This window comes from Syngnathus acus, chromosome 16, assembly GCF_901709675.1.
Source record: "Syngnathus acus chromosome 16, fSynAcu1.2, whole genome shotgun sequence".
In the NCBI taxonomy this organism is placed as follows: Eukaryota; Metazoa; Chordata; class Actinopteri; order Syngnathiformes; family Syngnathidae; genus Syngnathus; species Syngnathus acus.
In genome coordinates, this window is record NC_051101.1 from 13,659,324 (window position 1) to 13,682,212 (window position 22,889).

Consider the following 22,889-nt stretch of genomic DNA (forward strand, 5'->3'; position numbering starts at 1 on the left):
TACTTTTCCTCCCCCAGTCTACCGGAACTTCATTCAAGCATATATTCATACTCGTGTTATAGAGCGTATAGTTTTTGCTTGTTTCCATTATATTTGGCGTCATTTCAAAACCTACACAATCCTTATATCGTGTTATTATTACTCTTCATGCGTTAAAATATCAAATTGATAGATTTACCGATTTCAGTTTCAATTTTATCGTAACAGACTGCAGGATACATTCCCACTGCGAGGCGTTCTACGGTCTATATAAAACCGTCGCCATCTTCCATTTTCTAGTCGGCACCCATCTGGACCAGACGTGATTGACTTCGGAGGGAGCGGACGAGGGCTCCCGCTGATTTTCGGCGTCACATTTTCCTCTACTATTTACAAATTGATTTTCCGCCCTCATCTCAATCCAAGTGGAAGAATTTGCTTCGTTATAACACGGGTAGGCAACAACCGTAAACTACACTGATCGTGTCCGCCTCTCACTGGAATAGTGCCGGCTGTTCACACGAGCCGGTCGGGACTCTGCTGCTGCTGCTGCATTCGGGGCTCCCGGCGTTTAGGAAACGACAGGCACCACCTCGCGGGGATAATGGCTATTTATTGACATGCTGTCACTCTTTTAAAGTGAATTCGCTAATTTTTTGAGTCCGGTCGAAGGAATTTCGATCGAGCGCATAAACGACAATGTTTGATGTTACGATAGTGGCCAACAGCAAGCAGTCAACTGAACATAGACTGTTGGCCACATTCCATTTGAGTGACTCATGCTTTTAAAAACTTTTTTTCTCCCCCCAAACAATTGTTTTGCTGCCATGGTATCTTGGTATCGCATTTCCTAATCTATGCGTGGGCACGACGTAACAAAGTTAACAAACGGTCGTCGAAAGAAGTTTCAGCCAACATTTGTTCGTGTTTAACTGCTACGTGTGCCGTTTTTGAAGTAAAGAAAAGCGAAATCCATCACTGATACATTTGAAATGTATGCGCCATTAATGGCAGTGTTTTCATGTCGGTCTTTTTTTTTTTTTTTTTAAACAAAGCCCCACACATTCTTTCCTGCCGTTGTTGCTTTGGGAGAAAGACGAGGTGGAGCCTGAGTGTGAAATTCGAGTCAGGAGTGTTGAAGCAACCAAGTCGGGCCAGCCGGCAGCTGTGGGAGAGGGGCGGGCGGGCGACCGAGCGGGCGGACCGACCGACGGGCGGACTGACGGGCGGCTGCAGCAGCGTGGACGGAGCATCAACCAAAGTTACCGTTTTCGAGGCTTGGCCGAACGTTCGAGAGCGTTCAAAAGGCCATTCACACTTTGCCACGAACAAACAACAATATTTAGTTGAATGGCGTAAATGATCATTTAAGTCTTTGATTTTTGTAAAATGGCAAAGTGGTGAGAAGCTCAACCCGGCTGGCTTGAGTGGAATACTATGACTGGAATCTGCTTTGAATTTCAATGATTCATTGGAATTCTAAAGCCCAATTCAAGCATCATCTGCATTGCCATTTCATTTCTATTCGATTTAACGGCATTAAAAGTGAAGCTGTTTTGGTCTTTGGGCGCTGTTTTAATTCAAGTCATTCAGATGTTCTGATATGAATTTGAAAAGACTGCAGCGTGGCCTGCATTGTAGTTTACCAACAAAACGTCTGCTAGCATTTTCTCCAATATATGTAGTTTATCTTTGAAGAATGCGTAAAGCTGTCCGTATTCGTCTGGCATCCATCATCTTGCACCCGAGACGGCCGGCCGTTGCAGAGGCTGCAGCCGTTGAGCTCATTGTACGGTATAATAAGATGGCAGCCAGTGCTGACCCGGCACATTGCTTGGTTAACACTCAACCATTGTACATGAAGCTGTTCTCAAAAGCAGCTTGTATGTGCTACATTTGTTTTTGTTGAAACGGTCTTGCTTTTTGCACGTTTTTGCTAACAATGAGAGTATTTGACTGGAATCATTGGCGTAACACCTCAGCCATGCAATTGAGATCTGTTCTTTAGTTCCACCCTTTTATTGTGCACTTTTTGCCCTTTTCAGCAGTCCATTTCTTAAATGCCTTTTAGCAGGTCAAGGATACTAGACAATTGATTACACTTGAAATCTGAGGTGAGGGACATTATAGGCGATTGATTCTGTAGTTGAGAGCATTGTGGCAGAATTCATCTTTTTTAATTCTCCTTTTTGTTGCTAGTTCATTCAAACGGCCAACAAATAAATGAACACTTTTTTTTTTTTTAACACAAGTAGACAACTGATTGACAATCTTTCATGCAGTCTGACTGTGTTGAGACACGAAGGACTGTTTTATGGTTTCTAGTCGAAAGCAGACAGCAAATTGTAGACTTCACATCTGGCTGGCTTCAAAGGACGCCCCATTCATTCCGTTTTTGTTGGAACTTGTACTGCCTTGACTCGGTTCATGGTTTAGTCCGTTCAGCTTGAGGAAGGTAAGGCTGCCATTTGCTTCTTCTCTTGGCACATCTTGCCAAAGTGGATGCAAAGATTTGCTTTTCCACCCGGTGCGAATGATGTGCTTTGATTTGTCCAGTGTTTAGCATATGGCTCCCATTAAAGAAGGGCTTTGGCACAAGTCACTTCCAACTTCTCCAGCTTGCGAGGATGCCGTGTGAACAGTGAATTAGAATTTTGTTTTTTTGTGGGATGCAACCACATACCCACAGCCCGACTGAAGACTGTTTTAGTATTGCAGCTGCGTCATTTAGCACAAGAATGATATTTTAATGACGACAATGCATCAGAGTTGATGTGGCTGCTGGTGTTGGATAGGTTTGTTGGTGTCACAAGAACAAAAAATGGTGGCCAATATTTGGATCAAAACACTGCCCTACAAACAGGGCTCTTGACATTTTCATTTTGCTACTTTGGTTTTAGCATATGACCTGGATTTGGGATTAAATTGCGTAATTGAGAGATGCTGGTCTTTTTCGGCAGGGGTTAGTATAGTTTGTGACCCTGTAGATATGTATGAAGTCTCAAACAAACGGCGCAGTCGTGTTATTAAATTTGAATTAGAGCCGCATCATACATCAAATTGTTTCTAATTTTGGCTGCCGCCTCCGCAATGAAATGTAAAAAAATGCAGGCGCTGCTTCTGCTAGCAGCACATCTAATCAAGCGCTTTATTGAGCTGTCCTGCATAACCAGGAGCAAGTCGTGCTGCAAAGAGAGATGTTGAATGACTGTGATTGAACAATGTAGTGTAATCAACATTTATCCAAAATAACGGTGATGAACATTTGTGTCATCGGGCAACCCTAATTTGAATGCGGAAAGCCATGTATGGAAAAATTGCATGAAAGATGCAACATGTGCATGTGACACATTGAGTGAGCCAACATCTCAAATTCTTCTTTTTATTTTTTTTTTGAAACAATTTCCCACAGCGGTCGGAAAGTGGTTACTTTCAAAGTGCCGAGTGAATGCTCGTAAGGAAGCCAGAGTGCTCCGCTATTTCTCCTCTCTTGCTGAGCCCCTTTTGAATGGAACTTGATAGTGTCAGGTGACTTCTTGAGGTCAGGTAAACTTTATTGCACGTCTTTGACTCTGGGGATTTGTTCAAAAAAACAAAAAACAAAGATTGAGCATCACAATCTAAAATGTTCGGCTGCAGTGTAAATTTGCACTTGAAATGCAGTAGAGGAATGTGTACGCCCTTTCTCTCCCACAGCTTATTTTGTTTTCACCAAGTGAGCCACTTCCCACCCTCCCTTCCGTCCCCACATAAGTACAAGCTAGCTGGCACGCTTAATGTGGGCCTTCCTTGTATGTGAACTGCAATTTGCATGGGTGGACTTCACACGGGACTAAATGAGGTTAAGACGTGAAGATGGCGCCCGTGTAGTCATCTCGTTTGGGCAGAGACCAGGACGCATTCCGTTTGCGTGACTTGTTTTTGGTGTCATCATTTGTTAATGATTGTTATGAGGCGGGCGGGCGGAAGCCAGAGGTCACTGAGGCTGATGCTTTTTTCCTGTCTCTTTCAGATCAGGAAGCTGTGACGGCTGTGGTTTGAGGAAAGGAACATGGCTTCCCAGGGTGAGTTGAAACTTCCATCACTTGCACAAATAATACATTTTCAAATGCAAACATCTACTCTTAATGACGTGCCAGATTAGCCAAATGTAGCAGTTGATTTATTGAATTGTGTTTCCCGTTTCCAGCTGATTTGATGGAGCTGGACATGGCCATGGAGCCAGATCGGAAGGCGGCGGTCAGCCACTGGCAGCAACAGTCCTACCTGGATTCAGGCATCCATTCCGGGGCCACCACCACAGCCCCGTCCCTCAGCGGCAAAGGAAATCCCGAAGACGACGACCTCGACAACAACCAGGTCATGTATGAGTGGGAGCAGGGCTTCAACCAGAATTTCTCCCAAGATCAAGTCCAAGGTGAATCTCAGTCTCACTGCTGAAATCCTTTTCAAGCTTGATTTGGGGAGGGGAAAAAAGCAAACCCTCTGATCTCTTGCAGACCTGGATGGTCAATATGCCATGACCCGTGCCCAGCGAGTGCGTGCGGCAATGTTCCCGGAGACCCTGGAGGAGGGCATGCAGATTCCTTCCACGCAATACGACACGGCAAATCCTACCAATGTCCAGAGACTAGCGGAGCCTTCCCAAATGCTCAAGCACGCCGTGGTCAATCTGATCAACTACCAGGACGACGCCGAGCTGGCAACCAGAGCCATACCGGAGCTCACCAAATTGCTAAACGACGAGGACCAGGTCGTTGGCGGTCGTTGGCGGTGGCGCCGTACCGCTCTGCTGTGGCTAATCGCCAATCTTTCTTCACTCCTAGGTTGTGGTGAACAAAGCGGCGGTGATGGTACACCAGCTATCGAAAAAAGAAGCTTCCCGCCACGCCATCATGCGCTCCCCTCAGATGGTGTCAGCCATAGTCAGGACAATGCAGAACACAAACGACGTGGAGACGGCTCGCTGCACCGCGGGGACTCTCCACAACCTTTCTCATCACAGAGAGGGGCTGCTGGCTATCTTCAAGTCTGGAGGAATCCCAGCGCTTGTCAAAATGCTTGGGTGTGTGCAAAAATCGCTCGTAGGCTTTATTGTCGTCTTCGAACAAGTTGGATGTGGGGTGCAAAACGATCGCCGATCGCTGTCGCCGGCTAAAAATCCTTGATCTCGTTCAAACGTCGCCATTTTCATCTTTTACGCCGATTTGTATGCGCTTCCGTTTTTCAAGGCGATGTGCTGCGCAATAGAGACTTGTTAGAATTCCAGAAAGCAGAAGCAACTGTATTGACTGCAGGGAATAATGTAGGCTTGCAAAAGTGGCAAATTAATTGGCAATTTGTGTCACTGGTGAGAGGAAAACAATTTCTAATCCGGAGGCTATTTCCCAGATGTATTGTAATCCAATAATCCTTTTTCTGCTTTGCAGTTCACCAGTGGACTCTGTCCTCTTCTATGCCATCACCACCCTCCACAACCTCCTCCTGCACCAGGAAGGAGCTAAGATGGCGGTTCGTTTGGCCGGCGGGCTTCAGAAAATGGTGGCCCTGCTCAACAAGACAAACGTCAAGTTCCTAGCCATCACCACAGATTGTCTCCAAATCTTGGCCTATGGAAACCAAGAAAGCAAGGTGGCCGGCTTCCCGTCGTTCTCGGCCGTGCTTCGATCACGTCGAGCTCACTCCAAACCTTGCGCTTTTTCTAGTTAATAATCCTGGCCAGTGGGGGGCCCCAAGCACTGGTGAACATCATGAGGACTTACACCTACGAGAAGTTGTTGTGGACCACAAGTCGAGTACTCAAAGTCCTGTCGGTGTGCTCCAGCAACAAACCTGCCATTGTAGAAGCTGGTATGTTTGAGTTCACAAGGAACATTTTCACAACCAGCAGGCTGTGGAAACACTGACAATATATTTAGTTAGCCTAGCATCTTTTTTTTTTTTTTTTTTTTTTAAATGTGTTTTGCACTTTATTTTCATGGTTGTCTTTTTACTCAGGAGGAATGCAGGCTCTGGGACTCCACCTGACCGACCCAAGCCAGAGACTGGTCCAGAACTGTCTCTGGACTCTCAGGAACTTATCGGATGCTGCCACTAAACAGGTGAAGAAGCCTGGACAACACTGCTGTTTGCTCTACTTTTCTTGAATTCTCTCTCTCATGCTAACGGGACCATTTGTCTCTCTCTCTCTCAGGAGGGAATGGAGGGTCTATTGGGGACCCTGGTGCAACTCCTTGGTAGCGACGACATCAATGTGGTGACCTGTGCGGCCGGCATCCTGTCCAACCTGACTTGCAACAACTACAAGAACAAGATGATGGTCTGCCAGGTTGGTACTCACTCGCTCGCTCGTATGGTGAAGACGGCGGAGATGTCTTGGTGCTTTTCCATGCCCGTTGTTGACGATACCTTGCCTTCAACGCATCAATGCGTTTCTTCCTCATCTTGTTAGGTGGGCGGTATCGAGGCTCTGGTTCGCACTGTGCTTCGGGCCGGGGACAGGGAGGATATCACAGAACCGGCCATCTGCGCCCTGCGTCACCTCACGTCGCGACACCAGGATGCCGAGATGGCCCAGAACGCAGTCAGGCTGCATTATGGCCTGCCAGTCGTGGTCAAATTGTTGCATCCGCCGTCACATTGGCCACTCATTAAGGTAGGTACATTGTACGCACTGGGAGAGATTGATTTGGTCTTTAAAAGCCATCTGACATGCAAGCGTTCCTCCCCCACCCAGGCGACAGTGGGTCTGATCCGTAATCTGGCGCTGTGCCCTGCCAACCACGCGCCTTTGAGGGAGCAGGGAGCCATTCCCAGACTGGTTCAGCTGCTGGTCCGAGCGCACCAGGACACGCAGAGACGCACCAGCATGGGTGGCACTCAGCAGCAGTTTGTGGTGAGCGGCTTGAACACGCAAGCACGACGAGATGAGCGTCACCAACCCCAGTCGTGCTGTTCTGTCTACTCGCGGAAAAGCGCGGCACAGGTTTTACGGCATGTTTTGTATTGTTAGGAGGGAGTTCGCATGGAGGAGATCGTGGAGGGTTGCACCGGAGCCCTTCACATCCTGGCCAGAGATGTCCACAACAGAATAGTCGTCCGAGGGCTGAACACAATTCCGCTCTTTGTACAGGTGAGATGAAAAGTTCCACGACTTGTGTTGCTGTCTGGCCTGGCCTGGCCTGGGCCTGGCGGTGATTTTAAGATCTCATTTCTCTGTGTGCAGCTGTTGTATTCTCCCATCGAGAACATCCAGCGTGTGGCAGCGGGCGTCCTGTGCGAACTGGCTCAGGACAAAGAAGCCGCTGAGGCCATCGAGGCGGAGGGAGCCACCGCCCCGCTCACAGAGCTCTTGCACAGTCGCAACGAAGGCGTCGGTATGTCCAAATGATGGCTTTTCCGTCCGCCAAAGAATGCCGACGCACGCGCACGTCCTTTTCATTTCCATTATAAAGGGACTTAGGAGTGCTCCAACTTTGGAGCGGTCGCTTGCTCACATTTGCTTTGTGTTTTGAGATAAAGTGCCGCTTGAATAAATATAATGGAGCAATTGAGGGGATGCAATACTCTCGCATACTATACCTGCAAAATAGTGTTGCACGGTGAACCAATACCGTACCTCGATAACCTGTTGCCATCTCTTCTCAGCCACGTACGCAGCAGCGGTTCTCTTCCGTATGTCAGAGGACAAACCTCAAGACTACAAGAAACGCCTCTCAGTCGAGCTCACCAGCTCACTCTTCAGGACGGAACCAATGGCCTGGAACGAAGTAGGAAGCGGGGGGGATAGTGTTTTGTTGAACGTATCTGTGTGTAATAAGGCTTATGCAAGTCTCCTGCGTCTGCAGACTGCAGAGCTTGGTCTGGACATCGGCGCTCAGGGAGAGCCTCTGGCCTACAGGCAAGAAGGTAAGTCACCTGAATGCTCTTCAAATGACCTCAGTCCCATCGCTCGACTGTCACAACATTTGCTAGAGAAGTTAGATGCTGACTCATTCAGGTAGAAAAAAGTCTTTATTTTATTTTTTTACCTTGCCCAGTATATGTGGCTCAGTGGGATAGATAGATAGATAGATAGTCAGCGCAACAGTGGTCGTTGAGCCGTGGGCGTGTGCTTGTGGTGTTTTTGCTGTGTTGCTAGTACATACTACTTGCTGTGTGAGCGAGCGCTTGGTTTGTTAACATGCTTCTAACAGCCGCTCTGCTTCTCCCTCCCTCCGTCCCGCCCGCCCGCCCGGCCTCCCCCCCGAGCAGACCCAAGCTACCGTTCCTTCCACTCGGCAGCTTACGGCGCAGACTCGATGGGCATGGAGCCCATGATGGAGCATGATTTGGGCGGGGGCCACCACCCCGGTCAGGACTACCCTGCGGTAGAGGGGCTTCCTGACCTGGGACACTCCCAGGAACTGATTGAAGGCCTCCCACCTGGTGACTCCAACCAACTGGCCTGGTTTGACACAGACTTGTAAATACCAAGACCAACATAACTCAACACTTCCTACTAGGTAAGCTGCAGCCTGACCTGAGCCGACCCACTGACGGCACTAGATGAGGCTGCTGCATGCTCCCTCCCTCCCTCCCTCCCTCCCTCCCTCTCGCTGCGCTCCTAATGGCCAACTTGCGTGCTGCTCGAGTAGTCTTTGTAACATCTTACTCAACATCTCCTTTCTTTTCAGCTGTATTATGTGATCTGGATGAACCTGCATCTTGATTCTCCCACATGGAGGAGGCGGGGTTTAGAAAGTGCCTGACGATGACCCATCCTGTCTATAGGGGCTCCATTGGGACAAAGTTCGCTTCTGGTTTTAACCAGAGGATGGTCGGTTGACTTGAAATCCTGATGCCACACATGGATTTGGATCTCAGTTTTGTTTTTTGAAATACCCTTTTTATGTACTTTTCCATTTTTATTCTTTGTTTTTACATTTAGCCCTGAAATCTGTAATGGTACAAAATGCTTTTAGCTAGCTTGTTTTCATTGATTTCCATGATTCAAAGTTAGACTCATTTGTTTTGTTTGCAGTTTTATCTTTTCTTTTCTTTTTTTTGGTCTCGGGTAGTGTTTTTGGTGATAATGCTCCATCCAAGTAATGTACATGACCACATTTTAAATGGTGTCCAAAACACTAGAGTAAATCATTTGCATTGTAACATTGTGTAGCTTTTGTATAAAACATTGGAAGTTGTGGTCCAAATATCGAGCTATTTTCTTGCTTTAAAGGTGGACACTAAGGTGTCTCTGCTATTCCAAAGGGGGTGTAGCTGGCCTAGCTGACGGAGGGAGGGAGGGAGGGAGGGCTGTTATTAGTCTGTTACAAAAAGGGGGGGCGGGGGTATTGTAGTTGGAGGTGGTGGTGCTGGTGGTGGTGGTTGCTGTAGCCTGCTGTGTTCTGAAACAATAAAATGGACTCATTATTCAACTCGCATCCTTTTCTTCAAGCATTGTTGGACAATGTAGTATTACCACAACGCAGTGTGATGCCGAAGCACACAGACTCGTAATCGTGTCCGAAAAGTGGCAACGTGCATGCTGCACTGAACACCATTCTCTCCACTGACAATTGGACACAACCCAGATGTCATAGTAAATCTGGCCTGTGAGAGGCAGCATGGTGCCTGCCACAGGGCATCCAGACAAGTACAGAGTAATAGTGATGGGCCAAAAAAACACCTATTTCTCCATTTTTAGAGCAATAGTAGGGTAAAAGACTTAAGTGCATTTTGACAGACAACAATAGCTATTATGTATGAGCGTCTTTATTGATTGCTTTGACCTGTTGGAAGAAAATGGGAACCATCTCAGCAGAGCAAGAGAGAGACCTCACGCAAATGTGTTAACCCATTCTCATTGGCTTGACCCAGATAGATAGATAGATAGATAGATAGATCGATAGATAAGCAGGCAGGCAAGGACGTGCTGTCAGGGCAGGCTCTGCCTCACCTGTCATTGTGACAAGTAAAAATAAAATAACATAAAATGCATATTTGTCAACAGATCTCCATGTATAACTAATTTTGAACATTTTCATAGTCCAAACTGCTGAAATTGCATATTTCCTGTTCAAATACAACGATGAACTGCTTTGTTTTGGTGATGGGACTTAAAAGCGCTCAGGTTAAAAGGCCCAGGTTGAGGCAGATAGTAAATACTCTGCCACACAGAAGGGGGGCGTACGTGAGCCAAGGGGTGATTAACGCTGCCCCATTTGTTGCTGTCGAGGTAGAGCGAAAATGTCACCTGCAAAGCACACACCTCTGTTCTTTTGTGAAGGAGGCCTTTTTGCCAATGATGAGAGACAATGGAAGGAAGGCAGGCTTGGAGAAGAAGCTCCAACATATGATTGAGCTGCTGCCTGTGATGGCCGCATCAGAGTTTCATGCAAATGAAAGCAAATGGGCCTCAACTCAAGGAAAATAAGGAGGACTCTTACACCCAAGTAACGCTGGCCAAGGACTTCATCTCCAAAGAAAGGTAAGAGCATAAACTATGTGCCGATTGTATAAGCTATCCTTTTGGGTCCATACTTGTACTTTAAGATGGAAGTCATGAATGAAAAGTGAACTGAACAGTCCAATGACTTGTTTGTTTCTTTACTCTTTACCTTTTGCTTTCATTAATATTCTCTTCACATCTCTCGCAAGTTGTGACAAAAAAGGCTGAGATGGAAATTGCAGTCATTCGGACATGATTCACCGCCTCCAACTAACTCCCTCCACCCTTTTTTTGGCAACCATTAGTGGGATGTTTGATTTAGATGAACAAAGGCCTGAAATCAATGCAAGATAATTAAAAAGCCATTGTTGAAGGGCAAGCATTTCTCTGAGTGTGCAGGTGTCAGAGAGTGTGAGGCATTGGGACTAATTCAGTGCGCATGCATATGTTGCTGATAATGAATGTCTATTGTCAACTCACCGATTGATCATAAGATTAGAGAAAACACAGCCTTTGGTCCAAATAGAACACGTCCATTTTTCTTTTTGGGCCAGAACTTGTAATTGGTAATTAAAAGTGCTTTGAAAACTTTTGCCCCTGATTTATTTGCAGAGGCGCTGGCTGTCTGTCTATAAAATGGCCACTGTCCAAGTACGACACACAATGATGACCACCTGCATAAATGACATCCAAAACAAAGAAGCGTTGACCCTCTGAATCCGTCGGAGCAGAGGTGTTCAAACTATGACGTTCCATAAAAACACCGTTGAACGTGCAAGCCTAATTCTCCGTGCAGCGTTGTGATGAATGAATGCTCAAGTAGGATCTTCTTCATTAGGTCTACAACTCGTGACCATGGTAGGAAAGGAGAGCTTTGCCTCATGTCCACGTAGATTCATTTTCATAAGGTTAAGCGTACTTTGTCACCTGCGACCTGTTTGCTCCAGGTGACCTTGCCCGAGGCACAAGGCCCCTGGCATCTTAGCTCCTAGGATCAATGGGACACACAAAACCCTCCACCACAATAAAGTAGCTTTTAGGGAAGGGTGGTGTGATAATTGTGGGAAAGTGAGTACAATTAATAAATGAAAAGCGTCCAGTGGGCCGGCCATCAATGCAATCGCAGACGTATTGCTCAATAACTAGATCTTTGTTTTTTGGAACAAATGAATTTAGATAAAAAGTTTTGGCGTGAGAAACATTCATTGACGTAAATCTATCCGATTATTATTCAATGGAAAAAATCAATCGGATCATCCATCATAAAACCATCCAATCATGACAGCTCTAATTTTCTCACTGGTCTTTATCAATAAAATGTGAATCGGACATACAGAGATGACTACGTGTATGCATCCATGTGTGTATTATTCATGAGGTGCCAATCGGAATATTAATGATAGAGGACCTTACAATTATCATATGAATAAATGCAAGCAATGCTTGAATAATGAAATAGGTCAAATGAGTTTGAAACGGCATAAACGTTGGAATTTGCTGTATGCAAAATATAGTCAACCTTTTGATAACCTTTTTTTACAACAAAAAAAACGGCGTCATATTTATGTGAACTAACCAATAAGGAGCTTCACATGCAGTACGGACTATTTAACATGAAATTTCCTCTGTTAGCCGGGCTGGGGCCGGAGCTAACTTATTGTTCTTACCAGTAGTGATAAAAAAAACCTTTCTTATTCAGTATTTATGATTCTTCAGGTTATTTTCTTCCCACTGACTGCTAGCATGTTCCGCATCAAATGTACAATCCACTAAAAGCTGCAGGAGCAAGCATGGAAAACATAGAATAGAGTATGGATTGGAATTGGAAAAGGAAAAATGACCAGGGCTTTCTCTACTTCCAAAGAAAAAAAAATAGTCCCAACGACGCCCCGAGTATTTGAATTCAATTGAATTCCTTTATTTCGGCATTAGAGGAGTTGGCCGCCGGTTGGTTGGGACATCTGTTAGCCCGCAAAGTAAGCTGCTGGCTAGCTCCTTTCATCATGACATGTAAAGGTCCTGCAGGGTCTCAGTGAGATACTAGATTCCAGTGAGCAAAGGCTTAAAACAAGGATATATAACAGATGTTTTGGAGGGACAGCTGAATGTTTACTTTTCAGTCCATTCAGTGGTCTCGACGGTGTCGACGAAAGGAGAGAAGCTTGAGATTTTTCACCACTTGTTTGTATTGATTGAAATTCGGGAGACTCGTTTTTCTCTGCAACGTGTCAAATTTAGAAGAGCGGAACATGCATCATGTTTCTGAACAGAGATTTCAAACTCGTGAGGCGGAAATGCTGAGGCTGCTGTTTTCAAACTCGGCTCACTAGTTTGTTGTGAGCTAACCGTGCCACGAGTACATTCATGCTCTTAACATCCAAGAAACAAGATAAGAAAAAAAACATTCCTATTTACAGTACGCAAATGTCAAAAACATCATTTATGCATGCAACAAGCCTTTGTGACTGTTGGCCTGCCTTCTCACCATGTTGCTGAGGTGTGTGCCGAGTTGGCTCAGGGGCGTGAAGGCAAAGAGCAGCCTCTCTGCCGTTGGACAAGATAGCCTCTGGCTCTACACACAAACGCACACACATGCAGACACGTGCAACACACATAAACACAAATACGCATCGGAGCACACGCACGTTAAATCTTTTATAGAGATTTGACAGTCAATAATGATGGATCCAGAGAGCTGCCAAGACACATTCTGACAGAATGATGCAAACCCACACTGACGAACCGAAGAAATGTAGTAAGACATTTTCCCTTTCATGCCGTTGTTTGACATTTCCATGGAAGAATGCTGTTTGTGTACATTTGTTTCCTTCTCATTGTTGCCGAATTGATTTCAGCAAACATTTCACTTCATTGGCTCAATGCTTCTTTCCCGCTCCCCTCTTGTGTCATTCTCCCCTCCACCCAGGCTTCTTTCTATCTCTCTCTCTCTCTCCCCCTGCCTCCCCTTTAGCCCCACCGCCTGCCTCCCTGTCCAGGCATTAATATGTATGCTTTGGGCTGGAGTGCACACTATGGGGAGATTGGGGCCTGCCTGCCTGCCTGCCTGCCTGCCTGGTGTGTGCGTGCGTGCGTGCATGTGTTTGTGTGTTTTCTCTGTGTGTGTGTGTGTGTGTGTGTGTGTGTGTGTGTGTGTGTGTGTGAGCAAAAGTGAATGTGTGCAGGGAGGCAAGCTGAGGACAAAGCCAGCGGTGATAATGAGGCCGCAGGGACAGAACCAGACAGTGTGTGTGAGAGAGTAGAGTAGAGTAGAGTAGAGTAGAGTAGAGTAGAGTAGAGTAGAGTAGAGTAGAGTAGAGTAGAGTAGAGTAGAGTATGGGGCTCATGGCCTTATTGCCTTTTTCCCCACAAGTTGGATATTGCGCTTGGTTAAACCTGCAAGCTTCCAGTGCCCACACACACACACACACACACACGCACAAAACGCGACCTTGGGGATACAAGGACGTACCATTGAAGAAGTCATTTTGTGATTCTGTCTGTGGAATTGGAAAGAGAAGTGAATGAATCCATACCATGAAGGCCAAATGACAAAGCATCATTCATAAATAGAATAAAATACTAAAATGCCGGCCTCCGTCATGTAACAGCTCGACAATTCAAGGTCACTGTACATTATGAGGGCTGTTGTGGAGGGCTTGCGAAACAAGATGGCTGACCTTGCTTCCTTGCTTCCTTCCTTCCTTCCGGCAGCATCTCCATCCAGGTGGACCACTGAGAGGGCACTCGCAACAACCTGTATGCGTGTATGTGCATCAAATAGTGCAAGGTGAAATACAAGCAGCGGGTCAATCGAACCAGTGGCAAGAAGCCAAATTAAGAAAATGTTTGCGCTTAACACAAAATGTCCCAGTATACTTCAATTTCAATTGTTTGCTTTGCTTACATCCACCATTCCAGCCGAAAAATGGATGAAAGCAATTTGGACTGGGCTCACTTAGGAGTACACTTTCAACTTGGATTCGGCACTTGCCAGTCGTGGTGAGCGATGGTTCAAGCTGAAAGATGGTCTAAGGGAGGCACTGAAAAAGTTCTTCCCAAGCCTTGCCTATGAGAGAGAACGTCACTCACTTGTTTGTTTGCTTGCCTTCTCCTAAAGTGTCAATCTTAAATGATTGCTCCTCAATTTAACCAGATTTTTTTTTTACCCTTAAATACATCCTTCCACTGTATATTCCATTTTCTTCCCTGTCACCTCTCTCTCTCCAATAATCCCTTCTTTCTACCTCCTATTTCATTTTCCTGGCTCAGCCAAGCTTCTCACTCTCTCTGTGTCTCTTTCTGTTCCTCTGCCTCTGCTCTTCCTCCACATGTTCATCCATCTCCCTTTTAGTCCCTCTGTCTTCCTTCCCCAGGGGGTATTATCTCAGTCAGAGGCAAATCTGCCCAATTATAAGCCTCATCTACTCTCTCCCTCCCTCCCTCCCTCACACACACACACACACACACGCGCATGCAGCAGGCTTGTCCTGGGTGCAGCCACTGCGTCGGTCCCCTCAGTGGCTAAAACAACACAAGCACCTTCCGATTTCAACCTTCTATTGGATTGCTCCCCAGCACACAAACACATACACTAACCCTCACCCCCACTCTGTCACACCTTAAAAAGCCAATTATACACTTTTCCTCACTTCTCCTCATCCCTCCTCCTGCTTGGTGTCTCCCTTCTTCTTTGCCATCAATGCAGGTGAGAGGAGGGAGAGAAGAGTGCCAAGTTGAGGAGGAAGGAAGGAAGGAAGGAAGGAAGGAAGGAAGGAAGGAAGGAAGGAAGGAAGGAAGGAAGGAAGGAAGGAAGGAAGGAAGGAAGGAAGGGAGCACACGTTAACAGTGTACACACGGCTCTGGTTATAAAATATGACATAATCCATCCTATATCGCTAAATATCAATACATAGACATAGTCCAGTGATCCATTTCACCTTTTGCAAAAGCGCTACTACAATTACATCAAGTCGCACCTAAAAGCACTTTCACCGTCAGGAAGGACAAAAGACGAAGCTCATTTGTTTTGATCGGCTAATTTAGCCACGGAGGAGAATCTTGAACGACACTGTGGCTGCAATAATAATGATAAATCCGGCCGGGCTGTACATTGGAAAGTGAACATCGGCGTCGCTGTGCATCAATCACATTAGCCAACTCCAAATGCTGTTTTGTGTCTCGGGGCACTCCAGCCAACCAAATGTGAAGTTTCTGCAAGGCCCTTTCATGTCTGCAAGAGAACTACTTCATCATCCGGACAAATACAATTAGGCAGCATTCTCCACATGGGGTGGGGCTGCTGTCATTACCAGCGACGGCTACAATCAATCCAGATCAGAGTCATTTGGCCAATGCAAATCAATCCAAGTAGGGGCCGGATCGCGACGTGACACGGGTAAACAATCAAGAAAGGACTTAATGGGGCTCTGGGAGCGTTGAACATTCCCGATCGGCTCGTCGGAACAAAGCCGACCGACCGAGCGAGCGGCCCGGCCGCTGATTATTTAGTGACGACGCCGACGCGCATGTGTGAATGAGTATATTGTCCGTGCACAAAAGCAGGAAAGGTCAGATCAAATAAATAGCCCCCTCGGAAAGCTCATTACAGATCGTATACCTATATATAGCATTCTAAAAAATACACTCATGATTAAATTGGAATAGAAAAAAAAAAGAAGCCGTTTTTGTCACAAATTGAATGCTGCCCACCCGGACACGTGCGGACACTGTTTGTTGGCCGTTGAACTTCTGCACCATTGCAAATGAAAGCCACTCCTCCTATCTGCGACTGTAAATAAGATTGGGAAAGCATATTTTAAAACGGCAGTTCATCTATCAAAATGGTGCATGCTTTTCTGTGTGCCACTCGCACGGAGCAGATAAGGCCAATGAACGCACACGCGCAGCATGTGATTCTTTGGCTAAAGGTCAGAGTAAATGTAATTGTTTGAAGGTGTGTCTGGGCTGTGATAATGCCGAGAGAAACAGCAGGCAGCCTCGCCGACGTTAATGTCCCCAATTTAGCACCTAATTACCACTCGGCTGGCTTCAGAGCCACACTTATCTAACCCGGCCGGGTCCAGGCAATTTAATTTCTGATTGTATAAGCGTAGAGATGGAGCCGGAGTTGCAGAGAGAGGGCACCCACGACGAGTCACGTGCCCACTCGCCGTAATAAATGAGAGAACAAGCGGAAAAGGGGGACATGTTCAATATTGTTCATCATTTCTGGCAATAACGAGCGGGAGCAAAACAGACCTAGATGGGAGAGCGCTGACACCAATTTGCTAAGTTCACGTCACTCTACTGGTGTCAAGAAATGAGTTGATGAGCAGAGAGAGAGAAAGAGTGGGATGGAGACAAAAGCTAGCACTATTACTGATAAGGAAAGTATTTGGCCAACTGAGAGAAAACTCAAGATGTGAGTGGGCTACTCGCGATAGATAAGAGGTGCAACTTTAAATTCTGTCCGAGGCCTACTAGTCGTCAACAATCATGGATGCTATCAAGTCAGACCAAAATATGCAAATCCGGCACATTTCACAAGTGACTACATTGTGCTAAAAATACAAGGCCCGTCCGTCCGTGCAAGTCAGTCAATTGAAAATCAAGACATTGACCACAGTGAGTAGAACCTACTTGTCGTAAGGTATGAAATGCTCTTTTTCCGTAGAAACATCAAATAACATCTTCTGTGGTTCATTTGAGGCCAAATGCAAAACCTCCCAGGACATCAAACACTTCATGAACTGAAGCACGGAATATTAAAGCTCCACCATGCATCCATAGATTTGCACATCGTAACACCTAGCAAATAGCTTACGATACCTTCATTGTGCTAAATTGGGGAAAATGTCACACCATAAGACGGTAGAAATCATAAGCGTTGTGTTATTTGTTGGTTGCACTTGACTTGTTATTGAGAAAAATCAATCAAATCTCTCCGCGTTTGTCTTGTCAGATGATACAAGTGGCGACGCAAACAACAAGCTATTGCAGTGTTCTTTTTCCGAAATGTCGTCAAAATGCAACTTGCAGCAGATGAGAAATGCCTCCATTCTTGTTCACTTGCCATGACTTTAAATATGTCAAAGAAAGTTTTGTCAGACAGAGCGCAATGACTAATTCCTTCCCCTGACTGCAATCGAGCTCAGGAATAAATAAAATGGGCACAATCTATAGCCCTGAGTAGCAGTAAATGTCCTCTAATAAAAGTGGCTGGTGGTAATTAAAATGTCATCCTGCACCATCGACCAGCAACATCTTTGCCTCTTTCTATTCTTCTTCCTCATCTCATTTCTCTCTCTCTCTCAATCCCGTCTGCTTCCTGCAGCTATTCACTTCCATTCGTCAATAGTCATTAAACACAATCTGATTGCCGCATCGCATGCGCATGGACGCACGCACACACACACGTTTGTGATGAATGTCGGTCGGTTCAATAGATGCTTAGCGTCTTGCCTAATTGCAGACAGACAGCTTTATTGGACACAAAGACAAACAGTGAAACATTTATTCATTTCTTTATTTCATACTGTTCGATGCCACCGGCGCTCGTCTTAGATTGTTTTTCGGGATATTGGATTTTTCAGGCGAGTATTCAACACCTGGTTCAAGTCAAATGCATTGCGTGTTTGATATATATTTTTCAGTTTGTGTGAGTTTAGACAATTGTGGTCATTTTCAGCATAGCAATTACGTGGCTACACTATATGATGAATGCTGAGGGAAACAAAATGGACAAAACTTACAATATTACAAGGAAAGGCCGTTCAGTCATTGTTACCCGTGATGAAGGAAGTGCTAGCAGTACACAAGCTGTTTGCTCTGAAATAGGGATGGATGGATGGATGGATGGATGGATGGATGCATGCATGCATGGATGGATGGATGGATGGATGCATGGATGGATGGATGGATGGATGCATGGATGCATGGATGGATGGATGGATGGATGCATGGATGGATGGATGCATGGATGGATGGATGCATGGATGGATGGATGGATGGATGGATGGATGGATGCATGGATGGATGGATGGATGGATGGATGGATGGATGGATGGATGGATGCATGGATGGATGGATGGATGCATGGATGGATGGATGGATGGATGGATGCATGGATGGATGCATGGATGGATGGATGCATGGATGGATGGATGCATGGATGGATGGATGGATGGATGGATGGATGGATGGATGCATGGATGGATGGATGGATGGATGGATGGATGGATGGATGGATGCATGGATGGATGGATGGATGCATGGATGGATGGATGGATGGATGGATGCATGGATGGATGCATGGATGGATGGATGCATGGATGGATGGATGGATGGCTGTCTCCTTCCAATGATGCCTTGCTTTCAAAAATGTCCTCTGGCAAAGGAAACAAATGAATGGATTTAGTTTTTAGTACCCTAGAAATATATTGGATTTGAATATTTTACCACACACACACACAACATGATGAATATAATGTTTCATTGTGTGTGCGCATGTGTGTGTGTGTTTGTACCCAGAAGAAGGTGGTGCAGTACTCCTCAAATAAACAGATGATAATAAGACACTGATCCTGATTGGCTAAGGTGCTCTCTAAGGCCTGTGGCTTTGCATAGGTACACAATCAGACACATTGATGATAAGCAACACATTTCTAGGTTGTAACAGTTTTGATCATCAAATGATGGTACCTAAATGTCAATATTTGGAAGTGTTCCACCTTTTCTAACATTGTTCAGCTCAGAAAATGAACAATCGGTGTGACATCAAAAATGCAGAGTGGCAATGAAAAAACAGGCTGGCCTTGTGCTGGAGCACACCTTATTCATGTGCATTGACAACAATCAATCATTTGCTCATTCAGGGCACAACAGCAAGGTCAATACAAACATGCACGCAGACACACAACGCACACAGTGCAGCATGCAAAGAGATTTTGACAGGCCACATTCAGCAATTGTCAACTAAGATTGTCAGTGACGCAAAGTGAGCTTTCTTTTAATGACTGACATTGTTTTGTGTTTAGAAACAATTGCAATGACCAAGCCATGTTGGCTCATTTGACTCGGCACTGCAATGTTATTTTTGGAACTCCTGAAAAAATAAACTTGCCACCTTTCTGACAGTCATTATGGGAGTGCTCACACCAAACACAAGTGTGTACGTGTATTTACGTTTCCACACGTGTGTGCGTTGGTGACCGCAAGTGTTGAAAGGCAATCTTAACACTTCCTCACCGAGTCTTGTGCAAGTTTATCTAACACTGACAAAATCACGCAAACGCACACCCCATTTCTCACGCCACCGTGGAGCTAATTTAACACAACGCAGAAGTGAGGAAAGCGTGTGGGTGCGTGCGTATCTTCGTCTCACTGGGTGCTCGGAGGGAGAGAGACGGGCAGGTCAACTCTGACGGCTAGAAGACTGCAAAAAGAAAGTAAGAAAAGCTCCATTAAATGTGTGCGAGTCATGAAACATTTGTAAGCGATGTGCCGTATAGCTCCACCCCAAAAAATGGAGTCGGGAGAAGCTGCGTGGAACTTTGACCTTGGTTATCTCAGTCATGTTGCGTCAAGCAGGAGAAGAGACAGACTGTGTTAAAAAAACAAAGGATCTAGATGTCAATAATGTAGAGCATCTTGTTCCTGCGGATCCGAAATCAGCAGGGGAAGCGGTGGCTGTCTATACAGTGGCTAAATGTATATGCAAGTCGGCAGGCGGGCGGGCGGGCGGGCGAGGGGTGAAACGCGGGACAAGCGACTAATGAAGCATTTGAAGTTACTTCCAACATAGTGTAGAGCAGCAGCAAAAAATGAATGTCCAGGGTACATACATTTCTATTATCATTCCCACAGCTGCTGTGCTAGTTAGCGCAAAGGTTACACAAAGTACAAGTGCCTCGCCAACAACCTCAGGCAGCATTTTCTTTTTCCTTTTAAAATCAGACTGCTGAAGATAACACGCATGACGCACCAGAAAGACAATGAATGTTCTGTTAAATATCATCCCAGCAAAGTCCGAAATGGAGGTGGGAAACCTTTCATCAGCTTGACCAGACTTGCCTCTTTTTCATTTTTTCAGACTCCGTCTGGGATTTCTGGACTCTTCCATGATTTGTGCCAAATGTTGGACATTCATTTCCTGCAAATTGGACCAGTGAGTTCTTCTTCTTCTCCACCCTCTTCTTCGCCTTGGTCTAAATACAATCAAGCCTTTTAGGGCAACGTAAGGTGAGCAATAGCAAGAACGAAAAATGTTGATTTCTTGTCAACGACTGGCTTTCTATTTTCAAAACGCTACATCCACTCACTCCGCGCAATAACTACTTGGAAAGAATTTTGCTGGCTCTCGCCAACACCATGCAAAAGTGTGTGCGTGCAATTGTGTTTATGGTGCAAGAACCCCGAGTTAATTCATTAGAAAGGCCAGTAATGTGTGTCTTGCTGATAAGTCCCTCCCTCCCCGCTACCCATAATGCTTTGCTGAGCTACAACACTGCGGCGGGCGCATCCACTCAGCCAATTAGCCCAGATAGTGACACACTGTACATGTGCATTTAAAACATGCACACAATTTCTTGCACATCACACGCACATACATATAGATACACACACGCACACACACAGACTATGTTGTGTGTAAACAAACTCACGGAGCGCCTGCCTGTCTTTGTGCCAAGGGAGAGGGAAGGGGGTGAATGCATATCAGTGTATAATTAGAGCAGAGTTGAAGTACTAAGTTTGTTTTGGACTCTCAAATTGGAAATGCTCAATGCAAATAAATTCAGTTCAGTGTCAATTACCAAGGCGAGCTTCAGAGTTAAAAAGCTTCAAATCAATTTCAGCCCGTCCGCCCGAGACAGATTAATGCTTCACGCGCGCACACAGGATGGCTTGCCTCATAAAAAATGAAATAAGTAAGTGCTGACAGACATTTACTTTTTGCACACTTCAGCACTGGCGCAGTTCAACATTAGTTCATTATTTGTACAGAAGACAGAATGACAATGAGGCAAGAAAAAAGAAAGAAAGAAAGCACCGAGTGAAGGGGTGCATTTTTTTTTTGCTTTGTTACTTGTGTTCTGTTATTTTGGAATTTGATGCTCCGGTAGTTGACGTTCACTCTATACAAGATACAATCACACGATGGATCATCAAAAGGGCCTAATATTTGAGTTTAGAGTTACAGGCGTAGAATTGTTGCATCTCCAAACCAGTCACTTTTCCAGGAACACAAAAATGGCCTGTTTGTTTGGGTACGTACATTGCATGGTCACAGAGCTAGAGCGAGGCATTTTCAACATTTATATCTATGGATAATATGGATAGCTACATTTTAGTATATGTGCGTTTTGCTCCGACAATGAGGTCAGACTAATAAAATCCCCGAGGCAAAAGAAACGAGTTTTTCCAGGAGCGTCACTGCGGAGAAAGATGGCAAAGAGCAAAGCAATGATTATCTGTCACTTTCTTAATGTGTTTCACCGCGTTACATCACTTGAACAGGACTCCCTCCGTCTATTCATAAAACACACACACCCTTAATTGCATTCTGTTGCAATACTCCATTGGAAAGGCTCCAAAATACTTGGATCGTCACAATGGTGACACGTATAGTGGCAAATGACACATTGTTACAAGTGCAGCCTTTTTGTTTCCGGCAAATTTCAACTTTCCATTCAAAAGCCCAATGGTGCCTGCCGTCCGTCCGTCCGTCCATCCGTCCGTGTGTCATTGCTTGAATCGACGTGCCGCTTTTCAGCACTGGCTGGAACAGCAAAATGGGAAATGCAGCTGTTATGATCCAAAAACACCAAAGCATAACGGGAGGGAGTGTAAAACACTGAGCAGCAATCTGTGTGTAGAAGCGCTGCAGATTTACATCAAAATTCATTTGCTACACGCAAAGTCAAATCATTCATCAATGGTTGGACAAGGCTGCTCTTGCTAGTTTACGTTTGGCAGTGACACGACATTGCACAAATCAAGTCGTATAAATGCTTGCTTGGACATGTTCTGTTTGAAAAAAATTGGGATTAACTCAAAGAAATTGAGACGGGACCTCGATCAAACAATAAGCATGTCAAGAAAGCTTGCTTAAGCATATCTGACATTCTACAATGCCTCTGCCAGCCCGACATCCATCTTTATTAACGCATGCACGGACGGCCGTGGCGGCGGCGCAACTGATTCAACAAGCAACCTATTAAGCCAATAAAGGCCATGGCATTGTGTAATCAACACCAAGGGATGATGCCGCACTACATCTTCATTCCGCTGACACCCCTTTGGGAGGCAGCACAATGGACCTTTCCGCCATTCCCAAGGCTACGCAGGCCACTTCACTAATGAGCACACGGGGGACAACCGTGGACCCACCGACCGAGTGTGGCTTTAATAGACTCTTTCCCTGCCAGGAACTAGGAAGCAAGGAAGGAAGGAAGGAAGGAAGGAAATGTAAAGAGAGAAC

The 22,889-nt window shown here is 45.6% G+C and overlaps 1 protein-coding gene and 1 long non-coding RNA gene across 3 annotated transcripts in view; both read left to right on the forward strand.

Moving 5' to 3' along the window:
* Positions 1–260: 260 nt before the first annotated feature.
* On the forward strand, positions 261–9,299 carry ctnnb1 (catenin (cadherin-associated protein), beta 1). 2 transcript variants are annotated; one of them, XM_037274750.1, is made up of 17 exons: positions 261–433; positions 3,992–4,043; positions 4,169–4,396; positions 4,479–4,732; positions 4,806–5,044; positions 5,409–5,610; positions 5,685–5,829; positions 5,977–6,080; positions 6,173–6,307; positions 6,431–6,634; positions 6,716–6,874; positions 6,992–7,111; positions 7,205–7,355; positions 7,627–7,748; positions 7,827–7,887; positions 8,233–8,483; positions 8,655–9,299. In XM_037274750.1, exons 2-16 carry the CDS (start codon positions 4,031–4,033, stop codon positions 8,445–8,447), a joined length of 2,352 nt encoding a protein of 783 aa, XP_037130645.1. In that variant the 5' UTR covers positions 261–433; positions 3,992–4,030; the 3' UTR covers positions 8,448–8,483; positions 8,655–9,299. The 2 variants fall into 2 exon arrangements, with proteins under 2 accessions (XP_037130645.1, XP_037130646.1); XM_037274751.1 differs by lacking the exon at positions 8,233–8,483.
* An 847-nt stretch (positions 9,300–10,146) lies between these two features.
* Positions 10,147–22,889, forward strand: part of LOC119135448 — a 105,765-nt gene continuing 93,022 nt past the window's right edge. The window contains exon 1 of the long non-coding RNA XR_005100560.1: positions 10,147–10,450. This is a non-coding gene — a long non-coding RNA (uncharacterized LOC119135448). The remainder of the gene's footprint in view (positions 10,451–22,889) is intronic.

Coding starts and splice junctions, on each gene's coding strand:
- ctnnb1 (XM_037274750.1), top strand. Junction 4,733..4,805: donor TGCTAAACGACGAGGACCAG/GTCGTTGGCGGT, acceptor CTTCACTCCTAG/GTTGTGGTGAACAAAGCGGC. Junction 6,308..6,430: donor ACAAGATGATGGTCTGCCAG/GTTGGTACTCAC, acceptor TCATCTTGTTAG/GTGGGCGGTATCGAGGCTCT.